At 39.6% G+C, this 14,386-nt stretch overlaps 2 protein-coding genes across 7 annotated transcripts in view; one reads left to right on the plus strand and one right to left on the minus strand.

The window, feature by feature from the left end:
• MED12L (mediator complex subunit 12L) overlaps positions 1-14,386 on the minus strand; it is a 338,137-nt gene that overhangs the window by 95,268 nt on the left and 228,483 nt on the right. The gene's annotated exons all lie outside the window — the stretch shown is intronic.
• P2RY13 (purinergic receptor P2Y13) lies at positions 6,352-8,222 on the plus strand. The gene is made up of 2 exons (XM_043595121.1): positions 6,352-6,674; positions 7,122-8,222. Exons 1-2 carry the CDS (start codon positions 6,555-6,557, stop codon positions 8,136-8,138), a joined length of 1,137 nt encoding a protein of 378 aa, XP_043451056.1. The 5' UTR covers positions 6,352-6,554; the 3' UTR covers positions 8,139-8,222.

Here is a 14,386-nt window from a genome sequence, read left to right on the forward strand (position 1 = left end):
TGAGACGTTATTGGGCAGTCTCTTCTGAAGGTAACCTATCACATGAATTAGTCCATAAGTAAATGAAATAATAGATCAGATTGATAACATACTGATTGTACATAAGCCACAGTCCTTTTTTAATTTTTTAAATGTTTACTTATTTTTGAGACACACACACACACACACATACACACACACACACACAAAATGCAAGTGGGGGAAGGGCAGAAAGAGAGGAAGACACATAATCCGAAGCAGGCTCCAGGTTCTGAGCTGTCAGCATACAGCCAGACGTGGGGCTCGAACCCATGAACCGTGTGAGATCAAGACCTGAGCTGAAGACGGACACTCAACCAACTGAGCCACCCAGGCACCCCTTCACAGTCGTTATTTTTAACGTAAACAAAATATATAACACACTTGGAAGCCGATATTATTTACGTCAATTGTTTATGAACCTCAGGGATGATTCTCAAACATAAGGCAATATCAAAATATGATGAGAGAGGAAATAAAAGTGAAGTTCAGTGTAAGGAAGGTCACTGAACTTCAGTATTCATCAATTTTATCTACATCCTCCAAGTTCTGCTGAGCTACATTCCAGTATCGAAGTCACTTAACTTCCTAAATGATATCTACTCTCAAGTGGCTGCTTTTACTCGCATGGCACTGGTGTCCACAAGCACTGGATGACACTGGAGATGCACCAAGAGAAGATGCCTATTCCACATACTACTAGTCCACATTCCCGCCACACAGGCTAACGCAATTCACTCTAATATCACATGCATAAGGGTGCACGTTCTGTAAGAACAGCCCGAGAGCTGAGCTGGAAAGAACCTGGAGATCAGTTAATCTGATCTTCTCATTTTGTATTTGGGAAAAATGGAAGGCAGACCCACCATCCAAGTCAGGGGGTAGAGGGTGGGTTAAAACTGACACCGAGGTACCACGACCCCATGAGCTGCTGGGAGAAGGCAGAGTGGACAAAAACTTTCCCAAATAAACTTTCCCTTTGGATTAATTTAATTTACTGAAATGACATTTTCGACAAGAGAAAGAAAGCAGGAACACAAATAGTATTATAGAATTTTATAAAAGAACTGTCAAGTGTTTGGAATCATTTCTGTTTTTATATATAATATGAAAAATTTACATTAAAATCTTAAGTCACATTTTGTTGGGAATTCCTTATTCAAAAACCTTAGCATACACTCCTGCATTGGACGTCAAACTGAATCCATTCAAGACAGACTGAGAGATACGTGTTTACAGAACACTCATGATACACAAGACATGTCACTATTTTTACATGTCACTAGGAATTTTAATATACATAATAAATCCCAGATTTTATATTAAGAAAAAAAAGGAAAGCCAAGTTTTGTACTCTCGGGTCCAGAAGTTGTAAAGTTCAGAAGATGAGACCAACAAAATGTAGTCTTGCCCATAGCCTTGGTAGCTAACAAGTCCTAAGGGTGCCGGTTAGTGGCAGTTTCTGGCAGTGGGTTTTACAGAAACAGTCTAAAGCAGGTGTGGCAAACTTTAGTCTGCAAGCCAAACCCACCACCTGAGACCTAAGAACGGTTTTCACATTTTCAAATATCAACAGGAAGAAAATAAGAAGAATAAAATTTCATATTGTATTAAAGTTCTATGAAATTCAAGTTTGTGTCCCTAGTAAGGTTTATTAGAACACAGTCAAACCCCCTCAGGTTTTATCCAAGGTTGCTTTCCTGCTGCAACGACAGGGTTGAATAATTGTGATGAAGACTGCATGGCTGTAAAACCTAAATATTTACTACATGGCTCTTTAGAAAAGATTGATTGCTCTCTACTATCAGTGCAGAGCCCAGAGCCCCCTTGGAACGGTGCCTTTGTCCTCCTCTCTCTCTATTCCTCCCCCATTTACAAGGACACTCACATACTCTTTCTCACAGGTGAACATTGAAAAAAAAATCTATAAGAAAGGGAGAAATGAAAATTGACAATCCCTGGACTAGAACTCTGAAAACAGGGAGAAAATACACAGAAAAAGAACCCTCTATCCATGCATCTAGTTATTTCAGAAAACAACTACAGATTCCAGTGCCTGATCTATGTGATCACTATTGATTGGTAATGCCCAAAATGAGAATACACTGATGCCAGTTAGAATTAAATATGTAGAAATACACTTACGAGTCAATAAATAGAAACAGCCTGGCTTTTTAAACGGGAAAAGAATATAAAAAATTAACTTCCAGGAGAAATACAAATAGACACTAAAAATATGAAAAAATCTGTACCCTCACTAATAAGCAAATAAATTTACATTTAAATTACATGGATTTTTTTTTCATCTTTAGGTTTAGATTTGATTTAAAAGATTTTTCTAACAGTATTGGAAGAATCCCACTTAAGGAGACAGTAAATTGGTATAATTTTCCTGGAAAGCTATTTGAAAATATCATTCAACATTTTGATGCAGAGCTTTGGTCCAGCAATCCCACCTCTAGGAAAGTTACCACTAATATGTTGGAATGGAACGAAAATATACAGATATATGTGTGTCCTACAGTACTGTGCCTAATAGAGACACTTTTTGAGAAAAAAAAAAAAAAGCCAATCAGTAAATTCCTTAACTAAACTATGGTAACTTTACATAGTATAATTTTTTATTTATTTTTTATTAGTTAGGGGTGCCTGGGTAGCTTAGTTGGTTAAGCATCCAACTCTTGATTTCTGCTCAGGTCGTCATCTCATGGTTCATGAGTTCGTGCCCCGCTTCAGGCTCCCACAGACAACAGGGAGTTTGCTTGGGACTCCCTCTCTCTGCCTCTCTCCTTCTCTCCCAAAATAAATAAACTTAAAAAAAAAATAGGTAAATTGGGGCACCTGAGTGGCTCAGTCAGTTAAGCATCTCACTCTTGATTTCAGCTCAGTTCCTGATCCCAGGGTCTTAGGATCTAGCCCCACCTTCAGGCCCCCTGCTGACAGCACGGAGCCTGCTTGAGATTTTAGCTGTCCTTTTCTCTCTCTTTCTCTCTCTGCCCCTCCCCAGCTCATGCAAGCAGAGGCATGCGCTCTCTCTCAAAATAAACATTAAAAAAAAAAAATAGGCAAATCTTCATGTACTATCATGAAAGGAAACAAAGATCTGATATATCAATAAATATAAATATATGCTTCCACACACGATGGTATGTTCATGCAAGGGGGATAATTCTCACTTTCGACTATGCACATGACTATATTTGAACTCCTCAAACTTGTATTGTTTCATATTGTAATAAAAATATGAAACTGATATGAACATGTTTCAGGTAATACTATGAACTTATCACCTGTTTCCAGTTATCTGTAGAGGTGTTCTATACTGGCTCTATTTATAGACACTTTTACATTTAATGTTAAACTGCACAACTTATTTTAACTTATTATTTCCGCTTTCAGTTCATCCAGTGGGGAATTTTTTAAACAATTTTCTATCATCTGAAAACATACCATGCTATGTCTGATGGAAAGTACAGGCTCTTGTAAGAGTTCCCACTTTGACTTTCATTCCAAATGAAAATAAATGCTTCCTCATCTTTTCAGATTTTGTATGGTACTGCTTAGCCACATCAACAGAAAACTTTAGACTATTAATTCTGACCCAAAAGAGAATCCCAAAAGAGACTACAGATGGAAAAAATAGTTTAGTGCCATTTGGCAGGTTTCTAATTATATCTTCTTTAATTCTTTTGCTGATCATACTACTTGGAACCAATTTATGTTTTCAGCCAGATACCTCACAGTAAGGAAAAAAGTTTCACAAATCCATTAAACTTTAAAGTTGATTGTTATTCCTCACTCATCAATCAGTAATACCCAGCTGAAAAACTCTACAATCTAGTAAACAATTCTAGTTCACCCTATCCATGATTGCTGACAGTTGGGAGCATGAGGCAGGTTCTGAGTATGGCCTCTGAACCAGACTATGTGGGTTTGAAGTGGGCTTGGGTTGATTTTCACCAAACTGCTTAACTGCTGTGCCTCAATTTTCTTATCTGCAAAATGGGATCAATCTCTGAGGATTTTTCTAAGAATTAAATAAGATCACATTATCACTTTGAGCAGTATAATCACTAGCTATACTTATTTTATTGGTTTTGACTATGTCCTCAGCAAGTCTGATAAGATTTTAAATTAAATTTATTCCCATTTTGGCAAGCTTCTGATTTATGGAACCTTTCATTTCATCTTCGATTCTTCCCACCTGTCTTTTCTGATCTATCACCAAAGGTATTCTACTTTTAGCTTCATTTAATAAGAAACACAAGAACACCTACAACCTAACATACATTATTCTATACACTTGGTGGAACTTCACTCATTTCATTTCCTTAACATTCCAACAAAGCAAATACTATTATTTATTTTCATTGTAAAGAGGAGACAACGGTTTCATAGAGAACATAAAATATCATGCCCAAAGTCACAAGAAAAGTAGAGCTATAAGAAATTGAAACCAGGCACTCTGGTTCCTGAGAGAGTGCTCCTCTCAGTCAGGCCATCAAGGACCAAAGACACACACCCCTGCCCCCTGGGCACCAGCACTAGGGTAAATCAAGGAAAAGTCAATGACTTCATATTAAACACATGGGCATATAGGAATGTGTGATCTGTTGGGATATTTAGTATGGTCAAACATTTTGAAACTTGCCGCATTTAAAAGAATATACTTCCAGAACTCTAGAAATGGGCAGCGTTAAGTCAGTTCCCCTTTTCAGAGTTTCCCACACTTCGACATTTTGAAAGTTGACCAAAATGTGATTTCCAGTTTTCTAATTATGCAATTATTTTGTACAGCATTTCCCTGTTTAAACTGAAACTATTCCAAACCTCCATCTAGATAATGATTTTGGAGATCTCAGGAAATGTATACTTCATTATGTAGGTCACATCCCTCTACATAAAAAGTAAAACCAGTTGGTTATTTTTCCTCTACTGAAGTAAAAAGCATAAAGGTGTATATTTAAATTATGTTCTATCGCATAAATGAAATCCAGAATATCTTCAAGAAACAATTTATTTGAGTCAAACTTACATGTTGTAAATTGTGCCATGATTGGGCAGTTCCAATAAAATTATCCAGCATCCTACTGCTTCATATTTTCAAATGTCCAGTGGGACATGAAATTTTTATTCTTAGAATCCCAAACCAAGTCATCCCCAAATTGTTATTCAATCTAACCCCACAGTCTGGTCCAACTCTGTGGTGAAATGTGCAGGAGAAACTATGAAGTGAAACTCACCATGGAGAACCCAACATTCCCCTCATAAGGTCCACTAATTTCCTCTTTCCCTTTACCTATCTGGCAGGGACACACTTCTGTTCATGGACAACAACGGTCTCTAAACAAAGCGGCAATTACACCCTTTCAAACTTGAAGACATTTAAAGGATAAATTGTATAGACCTTGCACTTGAAGACATTTAAAGGATAAATTGTATAGACCTTGCCCAAGGTTGATAAAATTCCTGAGTCTTCCACACTCCGCATACGTTAAACAGAGAGATTTCGAAAGATGATTTCCAATGAGCGAAATAGTATACCTCCATTTAAATCTGCACTTCACTCACCAATGCAGTATGGGATGAACATTTTTTAGTGCTTCCTATATACCCAGCATAATTCTATATATTCGTTTTGTCTTCTCAATAACATATGAGGTAATATACTATCATATATTTAAACCCATTACACAGATGAGGAAACTGAGAGAGCTATGAAATCATTTGTCTATTACCTAGTACTCAGTATTTGCTGGATCTGTGGTTCTAACCACCCCCTCCAAAAAAAAAAAAAAAAAAAAAAACCAATCTGGGTCTAATAGCCCTGAACTCTTAGAAAATATATCACTCTCGGGGCGCCTGGGTGGCGCAGTCGGTTAAGCGTCCGACTTCACCCAGGTCAGGATCTCGCGGCCCGTGAGTTCGAGCCCCGCGTCGGGCTCTGGGCTGATGGCTCAGAGCCTGGAGCCTGTTTCCGATTCTGTGTCTCCCTCTCTCTCTGCCCCTCCCCCGTTCATGCTCTGTCTCTCTCTGTCTCAAAAATAAAATAAAAAAAAAAACGTTAAAAAAAAAAAATAAAAAAATAAAAAAATAAAAAGAAAAGAAAATATATCACTCTGTCTCTCTGAGATAGAAAGACCAAAAACTAAGGTACATGTAAAATTAAACAGGCCGGCCAACTGTACACAAATTTCTGGGAAAAGCAGTCTGTAAGTGAGCAGATGATGATTCTAATTTTAAAGTCAACTCTTGCTCTTCTGTGTGGTTGTAACCTGGGGCTAATTTATTGTTCTGCCACCTACTATAATATACAAGAGGTACTCGAAAATTTCGCTGACCATGTAGACGGCAAAGATAAACTGCCAGAACGTTATTAGATGAGAGAATATGAAGAGAACAGCCTCTAAGCTAATTCATTTAAGTCACAGTAGGTTAACATCACCTAAGTTTGAAATAAAAGAGCTTTCCTATTAGATAATTTGCAAAGGTTTGAATATGAAGAGGTTCTAATTGATTACATTACACACGTGAAAATGAGGAAGGAAACCCAGCATAAGAAAGCAGAACAACACTTGCTTCACATGCTCTTCATGGACTGTACTGATGGCTGCCTCAATCAGAAGACACTGAGCGCAGTGTCCTTCCAAACACAGGTGAATTTCGACTTTTCTTATGGGCGGGCTTGCTTATGAAAGACAGAATATATTCAAGGGGGAAAAACACTTTACGGTAAACATTCTAGAAACCATAGATTAAGAGTATAAGGAATGATATAATGTACAGCAAGCTGACATGGATTTTTACTTCTTAAATGGGTCTTGCTTCATTGCCATGTTCAAAGCAGCACTTGTGAAGGAGGTAGAACCTGTTATTTGGATTTCAAAAGGGTGTAGAAGTAATGGTACTGACAAGTACCAAAAATGTAGTATACGTTTGAAAAAATTTGTAGCCAGAAACATGTGCCTTTTCAACTCATCTACTGAATGGGCTGAATAAATATAAGGTGTTAATAGGCTATATACCTAAAGCCTGTTTTTAAAAGTAGCACTTGGAAATCATGACTTCTTATTTGATTTTGTGTGTGTGTTTCTTTTTAACAGCTGACCCTGGAAACCATGAACACCACAGTGATAAAGGGCTTCAATGGGTCTGAGCGGTGCCCCAGGGACACACGGATAGCACAGCTGGTGTTCCCAGTCATCTACACCATCGTTTTCTTCACAGGCATCCTGCTGAACACCTTGGCCCTGTGGGTGTTCATTCACATCCCCAGCTCCTCCACCTTCATTGTCTACCTCAAAAATACTTTGGTGGCCGACTTGATAATGACGTTCACGCTTCCATTTAAAATTCTCTCTGACTCACACCTCGGACCCTGGCAACTCAGGGCCTTTGTGTGTCGTTTCTCTGCGGTCATCTTTTACGAGGCCATGTATGTGGGCATCACACTGCTAGGCTTCATAGCCTTTGATAGATTCCTGAAGATCATCAGGCCGTTTGGAAAATATTTTGTACAAAAACCTGCTTTTGCGAAAATGATCTCGACCTTCGTCTGGCTCTTTTTGTTCCTCATCTCTCTGCCGAATATAATCTTGAGCAATAAGGAAGCAACACCATCATCTGTGAAAAAGTGTGCCTCCTTAAAGGATCCGCTGGGGTTGAAATGGCATCAAGTGGTGAACTACATATCCCAGTTCATTTTCTGGACTGTTTTTGTCCTAATGCTTCTGTTTTATGTGGTGATTGCAAAAAAAGTATACAACTCTTACAGAAAGGCCAGAAGTAAGGACAGCAAACACAACACAAAGCTGGAAGGTAAAGTGTTTGTTGTTGTGGCTGTATTCTTTGTGTGTTTTGCTCCATTTCATTTTGCCAGAGTTCCCTACACTCACAGTCAAACTAACAGTAAGACTGACTGCAGGCTGCAAAATCAATTGTTTATAGCTAAAGAAACAACCCTCTTTTTGGCAGCAACTAACATTTGCATGGATCCCATAATATACATATTCTTATGTAAAAAATTCACAGAAAGGCTACCATGTATGAGAGGGAGGAAGATCACGTCATCAACCCAAGAAAATCGTACTATCCAGACAGACAATATAACCCTAGGCTGATAACTTTATTCTGGTTACCTAATATTTAATAGGTAAAATTTCAAAAGTCAATTTGGAAATAAAGTTTAAGCAAGGAAAAAAGGATGGAGCAAATGCTTTTTATTATCCTGGTGTACAGAAAGGATTCTATAAATTTTAATTGCACATAGATCAATTCATAAGCAGAGTGAAGTATCTGTGAGAGAAATACAACAGAAAGCCAGTGGCCACTAGAGGTCACCTTTTTGCAAACACTCACTGAGATTTTGGAGAAGATAGGGATAAACTTGTATTACTAAACACCTCCTTCCAGAACACCTTCTCACTTCTCACATTCTCTGACACACATAATTCAAACAACACTACTGCTTCTGTATCCCACAAGTGTTGATACTTCCTGGTTTAAAAACAAACCAAAAAACTTGAAAGTCCTTTGATGAAAGCTGAAGCCATTGGGTAGGAAACATCAGGGGAATTGAAGTAGGTCAAAAAACCCTGAGAAAGCCTGGATGAAGGAGTTCCTCCTTATTAATTGTCAAGAGCCTCTTCCAGTATTAAGAGTACTGACATTGTTTCAGTATTCCATATGTAGCATTAGACCATTAAGCCACATAAAATATTGTACTATTGTACGATGCATTCATCTTACGTGTGTATAATTTAAGGGCAAGAATACTGTACTGATTGATATTCTTTGGAATTCTCCCTCCGCCCAGCCAACACCCTAATGGTGGCTGAATATGCCACCAACACAGCAAAACCTTTCTGGGCCACAACCTCTATTCTCCTGCTTCACGCCTCTGGTTCAAAGCAACTACTTCCCCCACTGTTTGGTTATGCATTAGGGCTTTCATTGCAGATTTCCCTTTGCTAGTTACCTATATGCATGACTGAATCCCCCAGAGGGTCAGGATTCTTTAAGAAAGACATGTTTTGAAGACAGAAAACATGTCAGGTTTTCTTGGTATCTCCCAAATTACTCCCTGCAGACTGTGAATTACAAATGTTTTCAATAGAGGGGCGCCTGGGCAGCTCAGGTGGTTAAGAGTCCAGCTTTGGCTCAAGTCATGATCTCATGGTTCATGGGTTCGAGCCCCGCACTGGGCTCTGTGCTGACAGTGCAGAGCCTGGAGCCTGCTTCAGATTGTGTCTCTCTTTCTGCTCCTACCTCGCTCGTGGTCTTGCTCTCAAAAATAAACATTTTTTTAAAATTTTGAAAAAACAAATGTTTTAAATAGAATATGTCATCATTGTGCCATTCTTTGTACATTTATAGATAGAACTGCTGACCCACACTGAAAAGCATCCATACTGGGTAGTTTTTCAAAGGACGATAACCTATTAGTAATTATTCACCCCCACATTTCCTCCTGAAATCTTTTGTGGTTGAAAAAACTAAAATGTGGTTATCTAGAATTACGGATGCGGATTTGTATCTTCTAGAGAAAATGCACAAAGGGGTAGTCATGCTCTGTAAATGCACCCTTGGCTCCAACAGGATCATCCTAAGGTTAAACCCAGACCTCTTCTCATGCTCCAAAAAGCCCTCAAGGCCCTGGAACTTATCCACCTTTCTGGCCTTATTGATTCCTGAAACCTTACACTCTTATGTACATTTGTAACTCTCAGAACATACCTTGCTCCATTTTGCCCCTGTGCCACAGCACACGTAAATTTTCCTCTGATTCACCAGGAAAACTCTTACCTGTCCTTGAAACCTAAGATGCCATCAGTTGGTCCATGCAATCTCATCTCCCACCACCATCTCAAACCCAATCACCTCCTCATCTGTATGTTGTCACACCTCAATTACTGTACTTACCACACTGCTTTGTAATGACTTGCCCACACATGTACCTACTCTTTTAATAATCTATGTATACATTTGACAGCTGGGATTGTGTCTTATTGAGCAATCAATAAATATTTGATAAAATAACCCAAACTGGTTTTATTTTCACATACCCGAAAAGCGAAGAGGAAGATACTTCTCAGTATTTTTATTTTTCCAAATATGATATAAATTGACTGAATACTCAAGCTTTTCTTAGTTGCCTTCCTATAGCATGTACACAGGAGCCTGTACACAGGAAGTGGGATGTTTTGGGGTTCACTAGTAAATGAACATGAAGGAAGCAGGATTACTAAACAGTACGTGTATAGCTTTGGGGCTAATGTCTATCAACATTTCAGTTTTAGAGTTACAGAGAAAATGCTTTAGCTATGGGCTGTTGGCTTTGGTTAAGTAAAATTTTTAACAGTAGCATATTACAATCTCCAAAACTCCTTTAGAAAATATTCTTAATGTCTGATTTTCATTCTCTCAAATAAAATAATTAAATCATAATAACTTTCAGATGTTACCAAATCTACATTACCTTTACTGAGTACATTACACGATCACATGTAGACTCTAATAATGTATTATAAGTAACTGCATCTTGATACTACATACAATTTTTAGAAAGATCTTTCAGGATAAAATTTCAAAATTATGACTTCCCTAAATACAAATATTTAATTCTACTATAATAACATTATAGTCAAAAGCTGGGTACCTGATGTGAAGAATGAAATAATCTACAAAGAACTTGGAAGACAGGCATATTAGAGTCACCTTTAAATCACACTCACAGGGGCACCTGGGTGGCTCAGTGGTTAAGCATCCAACTTCAACTCAGGTCATGATCTCACCATTCGTGGGTTCAAACCCCAGGTCAGGCTCGGTGCTGACAGGTTGTAGCCTGAAGCCTGCTTTGGACTCTGTGTCTCCTCTCTCTCTGCCTCTCCCTGCCTTGTTCTCTCTCTTTCTCTCTCAAAAATAAATAAACATTAAAAAAAAAATACTCACAAAATACAAAGCAACTATTTGAAAAGAAATTCCCAAACTAGCAATCACAAATACCAAATTCTAGAATACTTACAGAATGAGATGCTCTACCACAGCCATTAATGACAGAAAAAAGAGCAAAAGGAAAAAAAAGTAAGTAGCGAGCTTTAACATAATATGTGAGCTCACATCGCAAACAAGGGCTTCTGTAAAAAGTTAAATGTAACTACTTTTACTGGACGTCAGTAATATGGACATACGACTCATGTGTTACATCTGTAGTTCTTAAACTGCAGCGGGTATCAGAACCAGCCAGAGGGATTCTTAACACAGAGATTGCTAGGCGCACCCCCAGAGTTTCTGATTCAGTAGGTCTGGGGTGAGGCCTGAGAATAAGTTTCCGGTGGATACTGATACTATTGGTCTGGAGCACACATTAACAACTATGGTGCTAAATGTTCCTTGAGGTTCATGTTGCCTTAAACACTGATTCACAGCACAGCCCTCTTGGACATGAATGCACAGGAGTGGCATCTGTCAACAAGACATCGACAAAATTGTCATTAAGAGAGCAGATATAAGGCTACAGGTAATGGGGGAGGATGTGGCTGCCTGAAAAGTCGTGCCCAATTTATGGGGGCCTCTACTACTCAGTGGCAACTGTTGTCACAGGAGGGACTGGAAGCCCAGTGTTGCCGGCCCAGTGTAGCAAGAGCAGAAGTATGGACATCAGTGGCAACAAAAGCAGCACACAGTACTATTTATTATGTACGAAGCAAGAGCTATCATTAGACTGTCCCATTTAATAATCCCAGCAAGTCTATAAAGTGCGATAGTTATCTTCGTTTTAAAAATAGAGAAGTTGAGAAACAGAGAAGTTAAGCAACTCGCATGGGGGTCACACAGCTTATACGGAACAGGACTAGGACTGTAATTCACTCTTGCTTCTGAGCCTATATTCTTACCCACTATATTTACCATCTCAGATAGTCTAATGTTCTCAAGAGATAAACCCAGTCTCCTACATTTCCTGCTCTTTTCAAAACTTCCGCAGCCACCTCCACACTCCTTGACCCTGCAAAAACAATACATTCATGTGTGGGCCATAACTAGCCCAGATGCTGCCAGGTAATTAGCCCTGACCTAGAAGTGATCAAGAACTTCCCAGGACCTTACACAGACAGTCTGCAGTCATTACTGAATGTTTGCTATGTGCCAGGTGCTATGCTATGTAGTTTGTAAGGATTATCACTTTCCCACTTCAACCCTATGAGGTAGATACCATAGGGTTTTCTGTTGAGAATGAGATAAAAAAAATTTTGAGACACAAAGCAAGAAGACACCTTGCCCATGGTGCGCATGACCTGCCAGCAAGCAGAGGCAAAACTGTGCCCAAGATGCAGGCAGGCGGCTCAGGAACAAGGCCTCCATGGCTCTGCTACACCATCAGGACAAGCTAAATATCACACCCTAGCGGTGAGGATGGTAACGAGGTGGCTCCTGAAGAGGACGGGGGAGGTCTCAACACAAATGCTTCCGCAACTTTAGGGGTTTGAGTGGTTCAGTCCCACTAGCACCTGTGGCACTTGAGAATTTTTGAGAGAAGTAAAATCCCAAAGAGTGGGTTCACTGATTCACTGGGTCAGTCATGCCTTCATTGTATACTTCAGTGCAGGGTCCTTTACCTTTCTGGAAGCACACAACAGACACGCACACAACCCACAATGAAGCCGAATGTGGAAGCCATATGAGAGACATGATTAATTCACCGTAAAAATGGAGCGGAAAAGGTAGCTAATTCCAAATGGTGAAACTGAGGAAGGGCTTGGATGAGATGACACCGTGACCAGGATCTTGAAGGAGAAAATAGCATTCAAAAAGGAACATCTCTACACCCCAAGCAGTTTGGAGGAAGGCTCAGCTAGGGGTGGGGACAGTGCTATGGTCGGAGCACAAGGGGCCATGGGGGCCAGAGGCTGCAGCAGGTGAATGTAGAAGATGAGCCTAGGGATGGAGCAGAGGATCCTACAGAAGAGCGCTCTGGTGTCATGCTGTACTATGTGGACTTCTTTACAAGACACGGAAGGTTTCAGAAGAGAAGAGCTACATGCTCTTTGCTGGTGCTTTAGGAAAATCAATTTACCAGTACTGGTAGGATGATTACAGATTGAAGGAAGAGCAATCTGTCCTTTAATTGAGGACAGATCAATTTAAAAAAGTCTTCTATCTATGCAGGCAAGGACCGAGGGGGGAAAAACTGACATGGACCTTAGAGACATTTTCAGAGAGAGGTTTTGAGTCCAAGACCATCTGAGAGTAGGGGGATTATATGTAAAATGTACTCATTAATAGCAGTATGTATTTTCAATGGGACCCATAATCCTCACCCTACCCCCTTCCAATTGAGATTCATTGCTCTGAAGATAGTGAGGTGTTGGATTCTAAAGGAAATACAAGAAGCAGACTCTGGGTATGATGAATTTAACGTGTCAGAGATCAGGGTCAATAAATTTAGCCAGTGGGGGCAAGATATGGATCCACAGCTCTGAAAACATGGCTAGATTAGAAGGCCAGGGGATATCTTTTTGAGACAGTGATGGAAAGAATGAGTTGAGCACCCGGGGGCCATGCTACACAAGTGTTATGTACAGAACAGACAGAAGACATGCCAGAATGGGGAGTTTAGAGGGTGTGAGGTGGAGGGTGAATTAAAAGGAGCAACAAGGGATCCGGTATACTGGAAATCAAGGAACAAGAGAGATTCAAGGAGGAAGTAATAGTCAACAACATCAAACGCTCTGGAAAGACCAAACATGATGAATCTGTATGTATGAGGTCAGTGATTAACACTGAGAAGGAGGTGGGGTAGAGCCAAATTTGTAATGGGCAGTGAGGGAGCAACACTCATCTTGCCATAAAGGGCAAGTCAGTTTGCAAGAGTTCCAAGAAGGAAAAAACAACAGCTGTTACTCTAGCTCAGCTTTCTCCAAGGATTTATAAGAACAGTAGAGTGGCCCCTTCCTCTGCAGTGCAGACTGTGTTCCATGTGAAACAGCAAAGATAGCAGAAGGGCAAACACATGCTGGGTATAACCAGGCAACCAAGAGAATCCAGCTTCAGCCAGAAAATGGGTACGCTATCTCAGACATTAACATTACCTGGGTTTCTGATTCCTAGCAACCCCACCCACTCTAGTATAAAGTATGTGTAGAGAAAAGCACAGAAGATGGGGGGAGGGGGCGGGAAAGACATCAAGTGATAGGAATGGGAGTTGAGAACGCAGGGAATGGCTATAAAAGAGAAAAAAAGAATAGAGAAGAGAAAGGAAATGGAATTTAACACTTAAAGTAAGGAGGTAAACTAGTTAAAAAAAAAATCCTGTGACAAAAATGTGAATTTTTGCCACTTCTGTAATAAAACTCAAATTCAAAAATGTAAC

Source organism: Prionailurus bengalensis, chromosome C2 (assembly GCF_016509475.1).
Source record: "Prionailurus bengalensis isolate Pbe53 chromosome C2, Fcat_Pben_1.1_paternal_pri, whole genome shotgun sequence".
Classification (NCBI taxonomy): domain Eukaryota; kingdom Metazoa; phylum Chordata; class Mammalia; order Carnivora; family Felidae; genus Prionailurus; species Prionailurus bengalensis.

Coding starts and splice junctions, on each gene's coding strand:
- P2RY13 (XM_043595121.1), top strand. CDS start 6,555: ATGAGGAAGGAAACCCAGCATAAGAAAGCAGAACAACACTTGCTTCAC. Junction 6,675..7,121: donor CAGTGTCCTTCCAAACACAG/GTGAATTTCGAC, acceptor TCTTTTTAACAG/CTGACCCTGGAAACCATGAA.